The following is a 23,292-nucleotide window of genomic DNA, read 5'->3' on the forward strand; positions in this document are numbered from 1 at the left end:
ACCCTCTATCTATTGATACCATTCATTAACCTCTACCACTCATTTAATTACAACTGCTGCGGACACGTTTTTGCTGACGCGATCTTCGGACGCGTTCTGCGGGCGCCGTCTGAGGACGGAAATTTGAGAACATAGCGAAGTAATGCTTTCGAATTAATACCTTTTCCTTTGTCTGTTGTGCCCGAGCTCAAGTATCTAGCTATTTTTTTTCTTTTCGAGCAAGATGTCACGCAACGCTCAAGTAGAGTCCTGAAGGCTCCGCCTTCTAGAAAACGGGTCCGCGAGCGATGGTCTCGCCCGACGAGTGAAAAACGAAGTCTTTCTTAAAAACACCGGTTTATTTCGGAGCAACAGAAAAGTATAAAATAGAAAAGAAACAGCATTGGTCACAACTGCGCTGGAAACATGCCTTCGAAGTGCGCGACAATGGACTGTGCAGAATAAAACGGAACATGGGTCAGGGCTTCACCGCGACAACACAAAGCACACTGCGGCGCGGATAGGGCGAGTAATAGGGCCAAAGCGTTGATGACGGTACAAACGCATTGCTACTCGCGTGGCAGCACTCACGCTAAACTCCTAAGGCTTCTTGTAGGCACCGCTTTCGTCTTCGCCTCGCAGGACTCCGCTCCGTCGTCCGTGTACATCCCGCCGGCTTGGGACGCTGCCACGCCGCCCTTCTCTGGCCGGCCGCCCGGCGAAAAAGCCCCGAGCCATACTTCGGACGCGCTTATCTACCCTCTGTCTCGCGCCAATAACATGTCGACCCCGCTCCGGGCAGCTCGCTCATGCGTACTCGCGCTGCCCGGGCGGACACCAACACAAACAGAAAAAAGCGCGCGCGGTTTGAAACGCTAAAAGGAGCTGTGAGGCCCCACACTCCCCCCCTCTCGAGACGGGACACCTCCCGAGGTGTAAAACAAAAATAACGCGGGATAAGGACGGAACTGGTACTGCTGCTGGCAGGGCGCATGTTTGGAGGTATCCACCGGGCGTGCGTACCCGTAGTGCCTGGTAGGTCAAGTGGTTTTATGTGGCTAGTGGACGGCCGTGGTAAGCTCGGAGATCGGCCACGTTGACTGGTCCGGCTTCTCGACCACCCAGCACATGGTGAATAAAGTAGGAAAGCCGAGACGCGCGCTTTGTTATCGTGTAAGGGCCAGTCCATCGTGGAGCGAGAGAAGCAGCAAACCCTTTTGCTGCATCACTTAGTCGGTGCGTGCGGCGAAGAACTTTGTCGCCGACTGTAAACTCCAAAGGTCGCCTTCCCTTGTTGTACTGGTTACAGTGTTCCAGGCGGGCAAGGTCCAAGTTTTCCCTTGCCTCCTTCAGAGTCTCGGCCAAGCGGCTGGAAAGATCATGCGCAAATTTAGAATGGCTAAGACCCGGTAAATCAGAGCCATTCAGAGCATGCTCAATAGGGAACCTGAGCTCACGACCAAGGAGAATGGCCGCTGGCGTAAAACCTGTTGACCGGTTTACCGTGGTTCTTGTGGCGAAGGCCATCTCCTGGATACGAGCGTCCCAGTCCTTGTGCCGCTCCGTGAATGCCACCATCATAGTCTTGAGATTTTGATGCACTCGCTCTGTAATGTTTGCTTGAGGATGGTAGGGCGTAGTCTTTTTGTGCTGCACGCCAAGGACTTTGCAAGTGGCAGTGAATATCCTACCGGTGAAATACTTGGTATTATCAGTGATAAGCTGAGCTGGGAAACCAAAGCGAGTGAATGTTTCTTGTAGTGTATTCCAAATTATTTTCGAGTCTAGCCTACTCAGTGGATACAATTCTGCGCATTTCGAGAAATGATCAGTGATTACTAACATGTAGCGATTCCCTTTCACTGATCTGGGATAGGGACCCATAATGTCGCAAGCTACAATTTCCCATGGGTATCGGCTCTCTACAGGTTGCATAAGGCCCGGTAGTTTCCCTCCCCTCGGCTTCGCGGTCTGCCAGGTATGACAAGTGAGGACGAATGCGAGGACATCCCTTCTCACGCGCGGCCATGTTGCAACGCGACACAATTTGTCACATGTTTTCTTGCCATCGTTGTGACCTGTGAGGCGTGTATCGTGGACGCACTCTAGAATATGCTTACGTAGGCCCTTAGGAACGACCACACGAAATGCGGACTCACCACTCTCTATGTCCGCAGCAGGTATATACCGCAGGATCAAGCCATCTTCTGCTCCACGTAGCTGTCGTAGCTTCCGTTAAGCGCCCGGCTGCCTGCAGGGTTGGCGCTCTTCAGGCTTTGGCGTATCTGGTTGCATCTGGTCGTCTGAGAGCTGAGCGTCAAGGAGCTGTTGACGGGACACCAGTGTGACCCAGGTGTCGGCAGGGGCTGTCACAGTATGGACCGCGGGTGCTCACTCTCCCTCACCAGGGAGTGGAGCTCGTGACAGGGCATCGGCCACTTTGTTGAAAGTGCCTCTTCTGTATTCTGCCCTGTAATTACACTTTTGGAGAGCGAGTGACCAGCGGGCTAGACGGCCAGCTGGATTTTGCAACCTTGAAAGCCACGATAGGGTCTGGTGGTCGGTCTGAATAGTGAATTCTGCGCCATGCAAGTACATGTGAAATTTCTTGAGGGCAAACGCAATCGCAAGACACTCTTTCTCTGTCACAGTATAGTTCCTTTCCGGTCCCGTCAGTGTATGGCTAGCAAACGCCAATGGGTAAAGCTTTCCTTGATGTTCTTGAAGCTATGCCGCACCAATTCCGTACTCACTTGCATCCGTTTGTACTGTGAATGGCCGGTTAAGGTCTGGAAGCCGCAGGCGTGCAGTATCCGCGATGGCTGCAGACAGTGAACAGAATAATCCCTGCTCGGCTTCTGTCCATGACCAGCGGGCCCCATTCCGGAGGAGCTGATGGAGGGGTCGCGCCAGGTCAGCGCAGTTCGGGATGAAGGGGCGGTAGAATCCCTCCATGCCCAAGAAAGGCTGGAAGCTCTTTATGTTGGTTGGTGGTGGGAGCTGCAGAATGGCCTGAAGCTTCTCTTCATCCGGGCGAACTGCGCCCTGTTGCACAATGAAACCAAGAAGGTTGATTGTGCTTGTCACCAACTGAACCTTGCCGGGAATAATGGTGATGCCCGCATTCTGCAATCGTTGAAGGACATTCGTTAGATGAAGGAGGTGCTCTTCTAAGCTTTCTGAGAACACTACTACGTCATCCATGTAGGCCATAGCGTAGTTAAATTTAGCGTCTCCGAGCACAATATCTATTACCCGTTGAAAAGTAGCAGGTGAATTGCACAACCCGAAAGGCAATCGCACAAATTCGAACAGTCCCCGGCGGCTAGTGAAAGCCGTTTTCTCAATCGCAGCGATCAATCGGGATTTGCAGAAATCCCCTACTGCAGTCAAGAGTTCTAAAAAATTTTGCTGACCGAAGTGAGCACATGACAGAGTCAACAGACGGGAAAGGGTAAAAGTATCGCACTGTCACAGCATTCAGACGTCGATAATCGACACACAACCGTGCTGTTCCATCCTTCTTAGGCGCGAGAGCAACAGGAAACGCCCAGGGGCTTTTTGATAGTCTCACCGCACCGGTAGCCACCATTTCGTCGAGGGCCCCATCCAGCAGCGCTCGCTTGTGGACACTCAAGGGCCTTGGATTGAATCGGATAGGACGAGCATCGCCGGTGTCGATCCTGTGGGTTAGTACGTTGGCCTTCCCCGGAGCCTCCATGAACATTGCTGCAAAGGACCTGAGCATTGTCTCGATTCTGCTTTTTTCCGCTGGTGACCCCGTGAAGGAATTCAAAACGGTTATAATACCACTTCCTGTGATATTAGCCGAATGGCCGTTCGTGGCAAGCAACTGTGACTGTGGCTCAGCAGCCTTGGTCTTGAACTGAAATGCTTCAGTACCGGTGCCGTACCGATAGGTTCCCTTACTGAGATTCATCACGATTCCTGCCTTCACTATGAAGTTACGGCCTAGTATGACTGGCCAGGATAGTCCGGGGAGGTGTAAGAAACGCTGTCTAATCTTTCGACCATTTATAGTAACTGTTAGGCGGGCTGCTGAGGTTGCGGGTATTATGTGAGTCGACGCCATACGAAGGTTACTGTTTACACTCCGCAACCGGACACGTTTTGTCTCACAGGAATTATTCACCTGATCGCCGAAGACTGACACCATAGACCCTTTATCTAAAAGGGCTGGAAGTTCCAGTCCGGCATTTTGACCAAGACCAGCGGGGTCTTGTCTGGTTGGCTTTCCTCAAAAGAAGTTTACGGGACTGCACTCACCGAGTGATTGTAGGATTTCTCGGGGTCTGCCTTATGCACAGCAGGGGGTGATGATGGCACCTGCATCAATGGCACCTGGGTCGAAGGCTTATGGGTCCGTTCATGCCGGAAAGGTAGCGACTGGATCAGCTCTCCCGGTGGTTGGCCGCGTCTGTGCGGCCTGGCCGCTGGATGGTGTGATGACCAAATACCCTCCCCTGCGTTGTCTTGAATCTGCGAGTCGTAGGACAAGTTGTGCCCGGGGGCGCCACCCACTTCTCCCCTGATGGCGACACCGTTGCACCCGAAGGTGAATCCCACGCTGCACCCGGCGGTGACGTCCACGCTGCACCCGTAAGTGACGTCCACGCTGCGCCCGGTGGCGACGTCCACGCTGCGCCCGGTGGCGACGTCCACGCTGCGCCCGGTGGCGACGCCCACGCTGCGCCCGGTGGCGACACCCACGCTGCGCCCGGTAGCGACGCCCACGCTGCGCCCGGTAGCGACGCCCACGCTGCGCCCGGTAGCGACGCCCACGCTGCGCCCGGTGGCGACACCTACGCTGCGCCCGGTGGCGACACCCACGCTGCGCCCGGTAGCGACACCCACGCTGCGCCCGGTAGCGACGCCCACGCTGCGCCCATGGGTGACGTCCACGCTGCGCCCGGTGGCGACACCCACGCTGCATCCGTAGGTGACGTCCACGCTGCGCCCGGTGGCGACACCCACGATGCACCCATAGGCGACGTCCACGCTGCGCCCAGTGGCGACACCCACGCTGCGCCCGGTGACGACACCACGCTGCACCCATAGGTGACGTCCACGCTGCGCCCGGTGGCGACAACCGCGCTGCACCCGTAGGTGAATGACAGCCGGCAGCCGCTGCATGTGATGTCCGGGATTTGCGCTCTCCGACGTGGGGTGTCCCAACTGCTGCCACACAAGGGGTCCCAGCGCCTGCGTATGGCAAAAAGACACGGGACCCCGTCTGACCTGTCGCCCCATGAAATCGGCTCGTCACCTGAGTAGACGCATCAGGGCTTGCGACTCCGTGCCAGTCGCTAGCCCTCGAACGGCAGCCTGGCGTCTCCAGGCTGCGTGCTGCCGATGATCCAGGCCACGCACAGGACGGCTCAAGGCAAGTCTCTGCAGGGGGAGGTGGTTTATACTGGATCTCTGCCAGGAAAGATGCCTCGATGCAGGATGCTTATCCAGCCATGTCATCGAAGTCCTGGAACTGGCGACGCTGGAGATATGGCTGGTACCTTGGATGGCACCGATGTATAATATGAACCACCTTCTCTGGTTCCGGAACTGCAGGAATTGCCCGCTCATGCAGCTCCTAAAAACTTCGCAAAACCTCTAGCAAACCCTCGTTTTCGCCTTGCGTCCTGGTGCAAAGCTCGTCTTTCATACGGATGTCATAGTCAGGCGGCAAAAACTCTTCTCGAAAACGGTCTATAAAATCCTGCCTTGTGAACGGCCGTTGTCTACGCCTCCAGGTTGCTGCAGAACCTACCAAAGCTATGGGAAGCATACCCGTCACCAGAGCGCTGCCCGAATTTGCCATTGCCATCTGATAATCGTCGATTTCATAAAGAAAATCGCAAACAGATTTCTTGTCGGCGTATCCTTCAAACCTTGGCACGGCCGAATTCAGCCGCAGCTGATTATCGCGATACAAGGGAGTGGGCGTTAACGAATCTGCCTCGCTTCCTACCATTTCTCTGAAATGTGCCTTTGATTCAAGTAGCTCGAACAGGAGGCCAAGAATTCCGCTGCAAATGTCCGACGGTTCGCTTTTCCTGTCTTTTGATTGCTCATGCCCGGAACCCGCCTGTGTGGGAGGCCGAACTGTCTCCGTTAACTGGGCGCTTGCACCCGGTAAGTCCGACATGGCTACGCACGAAGCTGCATGAACATCAAATTGCTACACTCGCGGGGCAAGCCAAAGCTCGAGCAGAAATCACGTTGGGAGCCAAATGAAGGCTCCGCCTTCTAGAATACGGGTCCGCGAGCGATGGTCTCGCCGGACGAGTGAAAAACGGAGTCTTTCTTAAAAACACCGGTTTATTCCGGAGCAACAGAAAAGTATAAAATAGAAAAGAAACAGCATTGGTCAAAACTGCGCTGGAAACATGCCGTCGAAGTGCGCGACAATGGTCTATGCAGAATAAAACGAACATGGGTAAGGGCTTCACCGCGACAACACAAAACACACTGCGGCGCGGATAGGGCGAGTAATAGGGCCAAAGCGTTGATGATGGTACAAACGCATTGCTACTCGCAATGCGTTTGTACGCAGCACTCACGCTAGCACTCCTAAGGCTTCCTTGCAGGCGCCGCTTCCGTCTTCCCCTCGCAGGACTCCGCTCCGTCGTCCGTGTACATCCAGCCGGCTTGGGACGCTGCCATGCCGCCCTTCTCTGGCCGGCCGCCCGGCGAAAAAGCCCCGAGCCATGCTTCCGACGCGCTTATCCACCCTCTGTCTCGCGCTGCCCGGGCGGACACCAACACAAACAGAAAAAGCGCGCGCGGGTTGAAACGTTAAAAGGGGCTGTGGGGCCCCACAGTCCTTAACGCCAAAACCAGAAGAGTCTTGAATTGCTTAAGATGTAACTGCAGACATGCTCCACCAGAGCTAAAACAAACATTGTGCATGGAAAATATTCGCTCAATCCTCAAATACGCGTGTGTGGCATGGCACCTGGCAACAAAACGAGAATGGATATAGCTGAGCGAATACAGAAGAGCGCAGCTCGATTCTCGGTGGAAAACTATCGTTTCACGAACCGGTCTGCCGATATTGGGAAGCGTTTAGAGTGGTCGTTGCTTTCTGCCAGATGTACGTTTTTACGAATATCATTACTTTTTAATATTCTAAAATTAAAACCGTAGTTATCAGTGAAACGTACGTAAAGAAACCTACTTATGTGTGCGCCCGCATCGACAACTGCTTGAAAATACGCGAGTATAGCTGCAAAGTAAATGTTTTTCAATTTTCTTTTTTTTCCCCGAAGAATACACTATTGGCAGAGTTTGCCAGATGCCATTGTCACTCAGTCTCTCAGTCTTAATTGTTTTCATTAATAAATGGTCAAATATTTATCTGTGGACACAGTTGACAGTTTGAAGTGTTTCTTTTAAAAAGTTTTTAACAAAACTAATGCAGTCTTTCTTAATTTGTCTATTTTGCATAGTGTGTACTGTTCCTCATGTCGCTGCCATTGAAGTGTTGCAGTACTTTTGTCGCATTGTGTTTGTATTCTACACACACACACACACACACACACACACACACACACACACACACACACACACACACACACACACACACACACACACACACACACACACACACACACACACACACACACACACACACACACACACACACACACACACACACACACACACACACACACACACACACACACACACACACACACACACACACACACACACACACACACACACACACACACACACACACACACACACACACACACACACACACACACACACACACACACACACACACACACACACACACACACACACACACACACACACACACACACACACACACACACACACACACACACACACACACACACACACACACACACACACACACACACACACACACACACACACACACACACACACACACACACACACACACACACACACACACACACACACACACACACACACACACACACACACACACACACACACACACACACACACACACACACACACACACACACACACACACACACACACACACACACACACACACACACACACACACACACACACACACACACACACACACACACACACACACACACACACACACACACACACACACACACACACACACACACACACACACACACACACACACACACACACACACACACACACACACACACACACACACACACACACACACACACACACACACACACACACACACACACACACACACACACACACACACACACACACACACACACACACACACACACACACACACACACATATATATATATGGTTTGGTTTGGTTTGTGGGGTTTAACGTCCCAAAGCAACTCAGGCTATGAGAGACGCCGTAGTAGAGGATTCCGGAAATTTCGACCACCTGGGGTTCTTTAACGTGCACTGACATCGCACAGCACACGGACGCCTTGCTTTTCGCCTCCATCGAAAAGCGGCCACCGAGGCCGGGATTCGATCCCGCGTCCTTGGGAACAGTAGTCGAGCGCCGTAACCACTGCGCCACCCCGGCGGATACATATATATATATAGCGCCACAGCTCTACATTGCCCTTTTTATATCTTTGCCTTACACTAATACACTGATAGGCCTAGTATGAACCTGTATAAATAAATAAAAAAACTAAATACACCTGCCGATGGCCTTGGCCGGCAGCGCTGCTTAAACAGCCTGGTACACCACAGGTACCGTCGACTTCTTGTTGAAAATGACAATGATCGTGTAATAATGCATCATTGTGTAGTTTCAGCTGGCGGTAAACAACCCATGAAAAGCTATTTACGAAAACTTGAAAACGCACACGAGAAATAGGTATCCCATCAATCGTTACTGCAATGCAAATTTTTATAAACTACCTTTATTAGGAGTTGAAGATATGGGTGACTTGAAATGATGCTAACCCTCTCCGTTCTCATCTCAGCCAAATCCTACGCGAAAGAATAAATGAAGTAAACAAGTCGCGACAAATCACCTCCTGCCCGCGACAAGTGGGAGAAAACCGAGGTGAAGTCACATGTAAGCTTAGTGAGCGGTCCTTGTGGCGATGTGTTGCTCCAAAAGGTCGTGAGCAGTCGCCAAAAGCACAGCTTAAAATTATGTGCGAATTTGAGGCTCCTCGCAACGCTTCCAAGTTAGACTCCAATATTCATAGGGTACCGTCTCTATGGATTTCCTGAACAAGAACATTGAGCAAATAGCACCTCAGAGGCCCTTTAATGCATCACTTGCAGCAATGGGTTCTAACTAGCGCTGTGTTGCTCGATGCACGAATTACTGAACGAAAAACAACATAGTTATTTACCACCGATTTCCTAAGAAAAACGTGCTTTGCGGGAAAATGAATCTTGGGATCCCATCGCCCAAGCTGCGTCGCCAGATCTGAGAACGCATGTGGGCTCAGAACATTCCACGCGAAACTGCTACCAACACAGGATGCTTCTGATCGGGGAGTTAGGCCTCGCCCAAGCAATGGATTAAATCCGAAGCTTTGCAGATGATCTTAGCACACCACATAAGATATTTGCGCCTGGCTTCGGCGCCGCACTCAGTCTGTGCCGACAGGGTGGGTCCTTTGTGCTGCCTTCAGGAAAGCCTGCCAAAATCTGTTGATCTTTTATCGATATGCGATTGGATAAATGAATGTCAATTATAACACTCACCCTTCATCACTTATCTGCAACGAGCTTTTCGTATGAGTGATAACTGCGATACACCGAAATTTTCACTCGCAGCCCCATACAGCTGCTAATGCTCCGCAGCTCATCCGATGTTGTACACTAGCTCCCCCTGCTGACTTATCGCCCAAATTATATCTCTTTTTCATGTGAGACAATTGTGCTGACAGTAAAGCAGTTTCAAGAATAGAACGCTATAGAGAGCTAATCAATTCCAAAGCACCGTCCGCTGAGGCTTTGATGTGAAAACGCGGTTAGGCGTAGTGACGACTAGGGAGTAGAGCACTGCCAGAGAGCCATCTTTTGCAGCTCTCGCGGGTAGCACCATTGCGTACGCTGGCAGCATCCTCTGTGGAAACCATTACAAATATGTTGTCTACTTTATTAATGTGGCCGGGCTCGGGTATTTTTTGACGTGCCGCTAACAATACGCTGAGCAAACCATTCTGCGAAGACGGGACGCGTAGTCGGGGGTACTAAATGCTTGGGTCTAGGGACCCTCGGAGGACACAAATTATACACGTTGCTCTTGAAAGTGCTTTAGTGCGCAAAGTGTATTTGGTGAGACATTACGCTTTTCGCCCCAGGAAGTGGACGCGCAGCTTACGCGCATATTCCTTCGTAAACAAATGCCGACACAGCCGCTCAACTTCTTTAGTCGTGATCAACAGGTTGGTTACAACACATGCAGACATAAATATGAATATAAAGGCTGCTTTCGTTCACAGCGCAATGATTTCCACAACATATATTGAAGGAAATATGCGTAGGTTCTCATATTTGGCTATCGCAATTCTGACTACTTTCACATAAAAGCATTCTTTTTTGGTCGTGTATTGGTGCATAGAAAAAATACATTAAACCAAATAAATACCATTTGCTTGAAACTGCATTGAAATTACCATGCAACAAGGGTAATTTGGCTGTGGAAAAATCTCACTTGCATGCCCAGGCAGCCTTTGGGCCGGTATAGAGGTAAGAATGAAAATTTCGACTGCCAGTAACGATGGGTCTCCCATCCCGGCCACTTGCGTCAGTTTGTGTGCGTAAATGATTTTAAAAAAATGTAGCGAATGCTTCTTAAAGCAGTAATTTTAGCTGCATGCAAGGTGGCTCACTCCTTCTGCACTCATTGGCCATGCACGCTGATTACTGCTTTTTATTTTCAATCTTGTTTGATCTTGTTTGTCAATTGAAACTTAATGAAGAGTTCTCTCTGTCCCTGCTGATGACATCGAGGACGACTCACCGACCTGAAATAGTACGAATGTTGTGTTCTCCACATGGTGCCATGACAGCAATATACACTCGCACACCCCGGAAGGACGGCAGCGCACGCGTGTGGCTGAATGCACGCCTGTACCGCCATCATATGACGTTACTCAAACAATGCTATCAAAGCTTCGTGCGGCAGCCTCAATTTTGATTCAAGTTTTTATGGTAATTTTAAATTACTTATAGATTACTGAACAAAAATGAAATCCCGTGCGATGGCTTCAGAAATATAAATCAATCTTTAAGTCAGCATGGTCGGAAAATCGCCGCGTTTGCCCTTTAATGTGTCGCTGTAAAAGGGAAGCGGCATGTATTATTGAATCAAGGATCATATAAGGCAGGCATATTTTGTGCGCACTCTACTCATGCGAAAATATTTTGGGCGCTGTTTTTAGGCACCCGTTCTTGGCTTGTGTCGCATCGCCGTTGGCGCCGGTGTAAGCGGGGAGGCGCCATATAGGGATACCAAAGAGGTCACTTGGCACTGACCATTTTTGGCCGCAAAATTCTGTTCGGCCTCCTTCTACCCACTTTAGGCATCCGGAACATAGACGTCTCAGACAGTCTCGGAATGGTAGTGCTAGGATACAGGGACCCTTAACAAAAATCATGCCGGCACTTAGAAACGACGAATAAATTTAACTGCAGTAGGGTTTCCCGGTCGCCGTACATTAGGTTGCCGGTGGGAAGGGCCAAACTGAGGCAAAACATTCTCCCCTGCCTCAAACAACCTTCGATGATTATACGAAACATTTATGTCTCCGACAGTTTAGTGAACATCAGCATACGAATCCTGAGAGTCTCCTCATGCGCTATCGCGTGTTGGCTTTAGTCGCGTAGCTTACTTGCTGTTGTCCAAAGTTCACTTTCACATTCAGTAAAATATCTGCTGAAGCAACTAAAATGAAAATGAAAGAAAAAAACCACTACAAGTAGAGGCAAAATAACACCAATCTCTGAAAACCTCAGTTGGGATACACTGCGGTGCAGAACAGTTGACAAGTGGCGCACTCTCACTGTCACTCTTTCTCATAAATTTGCTCTTGATTACCTCTTGACATAGTAATTTTATTACGTGCATGTACCAAAAATAACAGACCAGCACAGATTTTCTCACAAATCTTTGAAGGGATATTAAAAACACGGACTAGATTTGTCAGCGCTCAGTGGCTGACAATATTTCTGCTTGGAATCAATGGAGGATACTACAAAAACTTGAAACCTTGAGCCTTGTATCGGACTTTTTGTACAAAAAATACACGCTCCAAAGTTCGCTTATATAAATATTGATGAAACACTTCTAAATAATCAAAAATATTTTTATTGCAGGAGAATAAACATAGCAACGGTCTCACATCAGCGGCAAATACTGCATTATAAACATTATAATGCAGCTAGCACAGAACCGGGTTAATGGGCGAAATATGGGAGAGGCCTTCGCCCTGCAGTGGGTATAGTCAGGCTAATGATGATGATGATGATGATGAACCCGTCTTATTCACACCAATTCACCTCATATACTTTGAAGTAAAGAATTCATACAGGTGGTACGAAGAAAGCATTATAGATATATCCAGGTCTATTCACTCTTTTCTCTAAACTTGTTTACCCCTTCGGTCATTCATGTGCATGTCGTTTCGCAAGTTTTGCATGTGATAACCGGACGAATTAGATTCTTATGCACTTAAAACATTGCTTTCGTTAACTGATATAATAGTTCATCCCTTTCAATATATTTCCAGTGCTTTCTCTGCCACTGGTGTACACAAGCATTGTAATTGGCCTGGCTGGCACAATCTACACGGCTCTGGTAAGTTTTTCCCCCTGTGCCAAACATATTCCAACAAATAATATTTCACCTCCCGCCAAAAAAAAGCATGTGTCTTGAATTATAGGATGATATATTTAGGAACGCTTCACGAGCTTCCTTTCTGGAGTACTACTCAGGGAATAACTAATGTTTCCTTAGAGAATATTTTACTGCCTCACCGCCGCTGTAGAGCTTGCGAACACACTCACCTGAACTGCATTTAAATATGAAGTTTTTCAGGGTTGCGCATGAAGTCATTAAAATTCATACTGTTTCATCTCACTACCTACAAATTGCCAGTCTTAAATACGGTTGATATAAGGTTATATGGACGCGGCTTAACTATTTTTCTTACATTTTGAATAATCCATAGTCAACCATGCGGTATAAATGTACAGTACGCAGGAGACGTAGGGGTGTCGTTTGTTCGTCACTTCGAGATCACTGGACATTCTTTGACCTTGACTTTCGGTGGGCGGTTGAGACAACACAACGAATATTACATTTTATATCAACGCTTCGTAATGATTTAAGAAAGTGGTTTTGATAATTTTATGTTGAGCCCAGTGACAGCGGCTGTGATACTAAATCACCAAGAAATCACACTTCAGCTCGAGACGAGAGCAATTGTAGGGTGATGATTGTTTCAAAAGAGCAGATAAGATTACCTGCAGAGGCCAAGATTTACTTTGAAAGTTTATCTTCCTATCCGTGGCAGGAGTTGCGGATCACTGCAGACATCTTGTCAGTTCTGTAATTTCTTGAAGATGTTGCAGTTTATTGCGGTGAGTGCAAAAAAAAAATATCTGTGTTAAACAAAACTGGATTTTCAGGAAAGCCCTTTGAAAGCACGTTCCTAATAATACCGCCCACTCATTGGCTTCTCGGGCATTAACAATACCTTGTAGCCCATGTGACAAAACAATTTGCGACATATATGTGTGCGCTGTTCTAGCAGTAATTTATTTTGGTATAGCCAAAGGCTTAATACCTGCGATGTCATTCATATATTGTTTCCTTTTTCTTTATAGGGAGGACTCCGCAGTGTGGTGTGGGCGGACTGCTTCCAAGCAGTCGTGATGCTGGCTTCGCCCATCACAATTTTTGGGAAGGTTCTTTACGACTCAAGTCGTGTGACGCCTCCCCTTAGGGCGATAACTGACTTCAACGCAAGCCAGTATTTTCTCGGGTAAGTACTTGAAATTAAAATATATATTGCTTTTTGCTCTGTAAGCTTTAAAACCTAAAAATTTACGGCTCCAATATACAGATAACTTTGGGCCTCTTGCCATATTCTTCATATATCGCACGTTTTAATGCAAAACGATATATTCTATGCACTTTCTTCGAAGAAATTGCTTACACTGAGACATTCTAACCTCCGAAGGTCTAGAAGAGAAGGTATGCCATAGTATGTTTTGTTATGATGTGCGGTTATGGTATTGAATGAGATGGTATAACATGGTATTGTATGGTGTCGCATGGTATAATATACGGAATTTAACCTCCCAAATCGGCATCAGCTATGGGGGACGCAGTAGTCTTAATTTTGTCCAGCCGTGGTGTTTTTTGTGGACTGTTATTACAATGCGGAAGGTTACCTAGGTTTTGACTTCATAGAAAGGCGACCGCTAGAAATGAGAATGAACTTGCGTGCTCGGGCTAAGTAGTGCGGAGCCCTAAATGCTGAACAGCGGCGGAGAGTGCAGAGAAAGAAAACAAAGTATTTGTATTGAAAATATTGTCACGCCACTAACGACGACGAAGGGTGTGATGGTCTGGGAGAAGAAGAGGAAAAAGCGTTGGTGCCTGGAGCTAGTAGGCTTCACCTTATCCCACTGCCATATCACTGTAAATAAACACCCCTTTGCTATTTCTTCGTAACAACTTGGTGGAAGGTGCTCCGTTCGATCCCTAAGTACGGTGCAGCAAGAAAAACTGGAGTTTCGACGATGTCGCCGCCTTGCTGGACTGCCACCGCTTCCAACCATCATGGACCACACCGATTCTAACCGTGCCAGCCGCGACGCTGCAAGCCAGGCTGGCCTGCCCCCTCCAGCTCTATTCCCTGCCAGCCTTACCGGGAACTACGACCGTTTGCAGGAGAGGAAGGTGAGGACGTTGAGAAGTGGCTACTTCATTATGAAAGAGTTAGTCGGTACAACCGGTGGGACCCTATCACCATGCTCACAAATGTCGTCTTCTTTCTAACTCACACGGCTATGACATGGTTCGAGAATAACGAGGACAATTTGACAACTTGGGAACGGTTTGCCACCGAGATCAAACAGCGTTTTGGTGACTCTGTACCGAGCAAAAAGCGGGCTGAGCAGACCCTTGCCCAAAGAGCTCAATTGCCGGATCAAACTTGTACCTCTTATACAGAAGAGATCCTCAGATTGTGCAGATGTGTCAATTCCAACATGCCCGAAGAAGACAGAGTCGGCCACATTTTGAAGGGTATCGCGGCTGACGTGTACAACTTTTTAATCGCCAAAAACAGCCTTGAAACCGTCTCCGATGTCATTAAGCACATCCGCGCTTTTCAAGCTCTGAAAACGCGTCGTATTGTGCCAAAATTTGGGCGGCTGGCCAACGTGCCTACCGTGGCCAGCCTTGATGACCACGCCCAACTAGATCTTCCGTCGACGATCCGGCAAATCGGGCGGGAAGAGCTCCTGCGGCTCAACCTACTTCCCCTGCACGAATCTGCTGAAGTCTCTGTCCAGAAGGTATCTAGACGGCCAGCTTCACCACCACAAGCGATTACCGTTTAGCCTTTCCCACAAGCTCCTAAAGTTGCAGCTTCCATTGACTACCCTCCTATGCATTTCGTCAACCGGAATGCGTCGGTGCCTGACGCCCCAAGGTATGTCGTCGCCTCAAGTGCACATAGATGTTCCATTTGATCTACCAGGATTCCTGAGCAGTAGCAGCATTCAGCCAGACCTACGACGCACCCAGCTGTTCCCTGCTCTTATTCGCAACAGCATTTTCTACCTTCCCCGCCGATATGCTACCGCTGCGGCGTCGAAGGTCACATCGCCAGATACTGCCGCAGTAGGATCCAACCTCGCTATAACCGTCCGGCGCTTCAAACAGTATCCAACAATCGGCAATACAATCCCGTTTTTCAACAATCAAATACTCAGCGTGGGAATTACCGCAACATCCATAACCAGAATATCCGCGACCACTCCCCTGCATCTGATAGAAGTGTTACTCCACCACCCGCCTTCCGTGCGAGTCGTTCTCCATCATCACGATGGCGCTCCATGTCGCCTCAGCATCCTCAGCAGGAAAACTAACCAGCGCGACCAATGGGGGTGAGGCCGCTGCAAATGTGCTGTGTGCCAACATCCCTCCAACTATAATGCTCAAAAACAAAATTCGTGTGTTTATTGATGGTGTGTATACATTAGCTTTGGTGGATATGGGTCCGACTGTGTCTGTGATGAGTAATCAGTTTAGACGCTTGTTGGGACGCAAAGTGATGTTTGAATATGACCGTGCTTCAACGTTTTGTGGTGTGAGTGCAGAGGCGTTGCGGCCACTGGGTGTGTGTAGTGCGCAAGTGTCTGTGTGTGGTGCAATTTTTCAAGCCGAATTCGTAGTCTTACCCCACTTTACGCATGACATCAATTTACGAATGGACTTCTTGAAAATTCAAGAGGTTCAATTTGACGGCTCGCATCTGCCGACTCTTTTTGAAAGTGGCCGCAATGAAGAAACAGTTTTTAGTATTACCGAAGGTACAGTAGTTCCACCTTCCGAGCCCGCAGTTTCACCAACGGGATTGAAGCTTGCCTCCTGTGAACCCGATGCGCCCCACATCGTTGCTTTGGTCACAGATGCTACGAGTGCCACTGTACCTCTGCCTACAGATGACACTTCGATTTTCCGCATGATCAGCGGCGATCTCAGCTCACCTCAACGCCGTACTCTTGTGGATATTCTTCTACCCTTTTCGCCTATGTTTGACTTTTCTCAAACAGATGGACCCACCTCTCGCCCTGCACATCGGACCCATCATACTATCGACACTGGTTCGGCTCGTCCCATTCGTTAAAAGCCATCTCGCGTGTCCCCATCTGAGCGCAAAGTCATTCATGAGCAAGTGGAGGACATGCTACGAAAGAAGGTGATACAGGAGTCATCTAGCCCCTGGGCTGCCCCTGTTATTCTTGTACGCAAGAAAGACGGTTCGTGGCGATTCTGCGTCGATTATCGGCGTCTAAATTTTGTTACGAAAAAGGACGTCTATCCTCTTCCTCGCATAGACGATGCCCTCGACTGCCTCTCTGGTGCGTCCTATTTTTCTTGTCTTGATCTCAGATCTGGCTACTGGCAAATTCCAACGGACCCTGCGGATAAACAAAAACAGCCTTCGTAACACCAGATGGCCTTTATGAGTTTAATGTTATGCCATTCGGGCTGTGTAATGCGCCAGCCACATTTGAACGCTTTATGGACACAGTTTTGCGCGGCTTAAAATGGGACATTTGTCTTTGCTATCTGGATGATGTCATATTTAGGAAATCCTTCCAAGAACACAATGACCGTCTAGTACGCGTCTTGAATTGTCTGCACTACGCCGCCCTAATTCTAACTCGAAAAAGTGCCGTTTTGGAGAGCGCCAAGCGCTGGTGCTAGGACACCTTGTCAATGGTGATGGTGTAATGCCTGATCCCCAGAAAACTGCCGCTGTTGAGTCTTTTAAAGCCCCGCAGACAATGAAGGAGTTGCGCAGTTTTCTATGGTTGTGTTCGTATTTTAGACGCTTTATACACCGCTTTGCTGACGTTGCTTACCCATTGACGTGCCTTCTCAACAAAAACTCCACTTTTGACTGGACACCAGAATGCGACGCGTCATTTCGTCAGCTGAAGTTTCTTTTAATATCGAAACCCATCCTACGTCACTTTGATCCTGCTGCAGTGACAAAAGTTCACACGGACGCTAGTGGAATTGGTCTCGGGGCAGTCCTTGTCCAACGGCACGATGAACGAGAGCATGTTATCGCGTACGCAAGTCGTACCCTGAGCAAGCCGGAGCGAAACTACACAGTCACCGAACAGGAATGCCTGGCTGTACATTCCGCTGTGCAGCGTTCCGTTCATATTTGTACGGACGGTCATTTACTATCGTAACTGACCATCATTCACTCTGTTGGCTGCGGAACCTTCGAGACCCATGTGGTCGCCTCGCATGCTGGGCCCTCCGGTTACAGGAATATGACTTTGCCGTGGTGTACAAAAGCGGGAGGCGTCATGCAGACGCAGATTGTCTTTCTAGGATGCCAATGGCCGCGACTGGACCTGACAGTGACGATTTCGACAATTATATATCGACCCTCGAGCCAGCGTTCCCCGACACGAGTGTTTTCAAAACGGAACAACAAAATGATAGCAGTCTGCAGCCTCTCTTTGCCGCCGCCGAAGCCAGCGTACCTACAAGCCGTTTTTGTGTGCGTGATGGCCTCCTATGGAAAAAGAGTTATTCGCCTGTCGGCCAGCGATACTTACTCGTAGTCCCCAAGACGCTGTGCACGGACGTATTGCTAGTTATGCATGATGATCCAACTTCTGGGCATTTGGGATCGGTTCGAACACTCCACCGTGCTCAAGAAAGATTTTACTGGCCCAGAATGCGCTCGACGATTGAACAATACGTTATCAGTTGCGAGCAATGTCAATGCCACAAACGTCCAACTGCAACTCCATCTGGCTTGCTGCACCCTGTGAAGACCCCGACAGCTCCGTTTGATCAAGTAGGCATTGACCTCGTAGGTCCGTTTCCAAGTCCGTGATGGAAATCGCTGGATTGTAATCTGCGTGGACTATCTCACACGTTACTGTGAAACCGCCGCTCTTACATCTGCTACGGCGCATCAGGTGTCGCTTTTCTTGCTGCACTCAGTCATCTTACGACACGGGCCGCCACGAATTGTCATCACTGATCGGGGCCGACAATTCACTGCTGATGTTATTGAAGAGCTCATGCGTTTATGCTCCGTAACTTTCCGACACTCGGCGCCATACCATCCCCAGACAAATGGCTCGACTGAGCGCGTCAACAGAACGCTTATCAACATGCTAGCCATGTATGTGGACGCAGGGCCTAAGAACTGGGTCACCATATTACCCTTCATCACGTATGCGTTTAATACCGCCACGCATGAGACAACTGGGTACTGTCCATTTTTCGTTCTCTATACCAGACCACCACGCTACCCCCTGGATACTATCCTGCCCTTCACAAGCCGTGAAGACCCCTGCCTGGCTGAGACCCTCTGTCTCGCCGAAGAAGCTCGGAGAATCGCCCGATTACGGTCTGGTGCTTCACAAGAACTTTCTAAAGTGCGATACGATGCCAGTCACCGGCGGGTCACGTACTCTGTAGGTGATCTAGTCTGGCTGTGGCACCCAATTCGGCGCCGTGGCCTGCATCAAAAACTCTTGGCCCACTATGACAGACCATATGTGGTTGTCAAACGCATCAGTGACTTAACTTATGCAATAACCCGCCTGACAGCATCGGGTCGTCGGTCTGCCAAAACCGAACTATGTCATGTTGCCCGCTTGAAGCCGTGTCAGCCTCGCACGACTCACGAACACGCCTATAGGGCTTAGGCTGAGTAGGGGGGAAATGTCACGCCACTGACGACGACGAAGGGTGTGATGGTCTAGGAGAAGAAGAGGAAAAAGCGTTGGTGCCTGGGGCTAGTAGGCTTCACCTTATCCCACTGCCATATCACTGTAAATAAACACCCCTTTGCTATTTCATCGTAACAATATATTCCCTAAAATATTACTAATAATTATTCACGTAAGGAGTAATGTTAGAAGGCAAGTAATGAAATCAATTTACTCTTTATATATTGCCCTTAAGGCGCACCATTAAAGGTTCCTAATGACAAAAAAAAAAGGTTTTTGAACCGTGGCAACACAAACTTGCCCAAGCAAAACCCGTGCGTTTTGAAGAGCACTGCAAACATAGCGTTACTTAGCTGTATTCGCTGTTCGTGATGAGGATGAAGAAGTGAAACAGACTCCGAGAAGACGACGACGCTGGGTGTTGTGAAACTGGTGCCCTCATCAACGTTAGTTGTGCGGACAGCTTTGGGACTGTAAATCTTTCACGTAACAATATGTTCATTTTTCATACTTATTCTCACATTTTCTTGCCACGTAATTTCATCATCCAAACTGTTTACCTAACGTTAGTTGGAATAGAAGACGTAATCATGTAACGTTCAAGTCAAAATATCAGTTTATAGAGAATGCGGGTTTTAAACAATCGGTTGACAGGAAGAAAGCGGCTAATAACAACGACGTCGAAGCATCTACTGCGAGAGGAGTTTTCATTATAGGCAGAAAATTCAGATTGCAATAATGTTGAGCAGTCAACAAACAAATATAAGGATATCGAGGGTTCATTACCAGGTACCTACTAAAAAAGAGGCATTAGCTTCTGGCCTCAAGAAAATCATACAGGATTTCTTTTTTTTGGTAGATCGAAGTTTATACTAATACGAATGTAGATAAAATTCATTGGAAAGTAGAAATTAATGACTATTTAGCACTCTTTACATACGGAAAATACCCCTCTGCTTTTCGTGCTATCAATGTCATTTGGCGCCCTTTGAAGATATATGGGCTGATAAGTGATCTGTCATTTTCTCTTTATTTCACTGTTGATCAGCCTAATGATATCCACGAATCAGGCTGCGTTGATGTCTTAGGTATCTTAGAAAAAAAAAGGTCGTGGCAGCCACTTATCCATGGAGGCTAAAAGCAAGGCACTCGTTTGCTGGGCGGAAATAGTAGCTGAGGGAATTGCGGCGGTTTCTGAATATCAAGTGAGATGGTCAACACAGACCGCTATCCACTGGTTACCGCTCGACAACCGCGAAAAAGGACCCAAAAGGTCGATTTCCACCTCCTAAAAGGGTGCGGTTAGGGTTTAGCAGTCCTGGCAGACGGGAAATAGGAAGCTTGTACTGCTGGCACTTGGCATAACTTTCTACATAGCGAATGATTAGACACATTTTCGGCCAGCAAACCTTTTCCTGTGCGCGGTGAAGGGTCCGGGCGACACCCAAGTGGCCAGACGTGGCACCGTCATGCATCATTTAGAGGGCGGGAATGCAGGGATTTTCCGGCACAACGAGACGAAATCACGCACCTCCGGAGCTGAGATTCTTGTGTAGTAGGCTTGCACGAATGCAGAAACGGGTATATCTTGAAGCATGAGCGGCAGCGAAGAGCGGCGCCAAAGTCATATCGTTGTGTTGTTCAATCTGTAACAGCTGAGGATCAGGAAACGTTGCTGAAATAGGCGCCAGTTAATCATCAGAGTTGTCACTGTCACTACCAGTTGATGAAAGCGGCAAGCGTGAGAAACAGCGTCGGCGGGTTGAGAGCCGCATTTGTATGCCACAGTGAAGTTATACTCTTGCAAACGCAACGACCATCGGGCAAGCCGGTCGTAAAGGTCACCTAAATTACGAGCCAACAGAGTGAATTATGGTCGGTGACGACGGTGCAAGCATTTCCATATCGGTAGCAGCGAAGTCGTTACACCGCGATAACGACTGCGAGGAACTCGTGTTCAGTAACGGTATAGTTACGCTCCGCCTTGCTCAACGAACGCCTAGCATAAGCTATCACATACTTATCGCGGCCATGGTGCTAGATGACCACAGTGAAAACACCCACACCACTAGCTCCGCTGTAAACTTCGATAGGGGCAGAAGTGGCATTGAATAGTTCCCGGCGTTACAAGAAATTTGAGGTGGTGGAAGGCAGAATCACAGTCAGCAACCTAAATGAACAGGAAACCTTTGTGCAAAAGACACGTGAGAGGTTAGGCGATGTCAGCAACTCTGGGCATAAAATGCCGAAAGTGGGAACTTGCTCCTAAAACCACTTAGGCACCTTGACATATTTTGACGCTGTAAAGCTCGTTACAGCCGCACTCTTCTGGGGATCCAGTCGGCACTATCCGTACCAAGCAAGTGACCAAGGATAATTGTCTAGCGTCCACCAAAGTGGCACATCTTAGAGTTAAGGACGAGGCCTGCTCTCTCAATGAAATCAAGAACGACGGCGAGACGGCTATTCTGCTCCTGAAAGGTCTTGCCGAAGACAACAATGTCGTCCAAATAACAACGACAAATTTTACACTTGGGTGCGCGCAGAATGGTGTCCATGAATCGTTCCAACGTGGCAGGCGCATTGCACAATCCAAAAGGCATCGGGTGTAACTCATAAAGACCGCCGAGTGTCACAAATTCTGTCTTTTTTGTCGCTCGGGTTTATCGGTATATGCCAGTACTTGACCTCAAGTCTACTGAGGAGAAGTGTGACGCTGAGTGAAGATAGTCGATTGTATCATCAATACGCGAAAGAGAATACGCATCTTTTATAATTACGTCATTAAGCCGACGATAGTCCACCCAGAAGTGCTATGTGTTGTCTATTTTTTAACGAGGATAACTGGAGCTGCCCAAGGACTTGAACATTTCTAGATATACGCCACATTGGATTGTGTCCTGAACTTGTTCGTTCGCTCGGCGACACAAGTACGGCTTCTGTCTGATCGGGCGAGAGGTTGGAGTATCAATCGAATGATGAGTGCGAGAAGCTGGAATTAATGGCGGATGATCCCTGGCGAAGTAAAAAAACGGAAACCTTCTTGGAAAGCAGGCTAGTCATAATTCGATGCTCCTATGTTCCCAAAGATCTGTTTTTTTATTGCCTGGATTTCAGACTCTGCAAATGGGTGTTTTTTTAATTCAAGAGTACGGTTACATAGTGCCGCCACGCAATTTGACACACCTTTCTCAAAATGAGCGAGTTTAATGCCACGAGGTAACACGAATTGCTAGTCTGAATTTTTCACAGTAAAAGCAAGGTGTGGCCTCTGGTCACTGAAACTATGCAAAGAGGCCCCACGACACTGTTCTTTGCTAGATAAGTGTTGTAGGTTCCACGGCAGCGTCGCCATCCTCGCACAAATTTGTAGATGAAATAACATGAATTAATTTTCTGGACATCGAAGGTGCAGCTGTATTTTCAGACAGAGAAAACACTCCCAAATCAGGCGACGAGGCTTTTACAAGCGCTGACATCAATGTGGTATTCACTGCGATCTGTCCACTACAGCAGTCTATCGTTGCACTGGAATGTTTCTAAAGGTCTATAACTAGAAATACTTCATGTGAGTAACGAAGCAACAATGAATTCGATTCAAAGCGCTAAGCCGCCAATCACAAAGTTGGTCAACTATAATCGTAGACATCCTCGTCGAATTTCTCACAAAAGGTTCGGGGCTCTGCGATAATGGTGCCAGTTGCTCACCGTAGGTGTTGCTCGGACGCCGCCACTGTCTTGAGCCTATTTTAATGGTGGAGGTGGTAAACCAGCGAGTCGGCGGCTTCGTCGAGGACAAAGGGGATCCGTGTAGATCTGCCCGCCAACCCCACCTCGAGAGGAACC

At 48.7% G+C, this 23,292-nt stretch overlaps 1 protein-coding gene across 1 annotated transcript in view; it reads left to right on the forward strand.

Moving 5' to 3' along the window:
• Positions 1 to 23,292, forward strand: part of LOC146195433 (putative sodium-dependent multivitamin transporter) — a 125,139-nt gene that overhangs the window by 31,526 nt on the left and 70,321 nt on the right. The window contains exons 5-6 of the mRNA XM_084596795.1: positions 12,723 to 12,790; positions 13,822 to 13,979. Coding sequence (XP_084452921.1) covers positions 12,723 to 12,790; positions 13,822 to 13,979 — 226 coding nt within the window. The remainder of the gene's footprint in view (positions 1 to 12,722; positions 12,791 to 13,821; positions 13,980 to 23,292) is intronic.

This window comes from Amblyomma maculatum, chromosome 3, assembly GCF_055883805.1.
Source record: "Amblyomma maculatum isolate TAMU_Amacu chromosome 3, ASM5588380v1, whole genome shotgun sequence".
In the NCBI taxonomy this organism is placed as follows: domain Eukaryota; kingdom Metazoa; phylum Arthropoda; class Arachnida; order Ixodida; family Ixodidae; genus Amblyomma; species Amblyomma maculatum.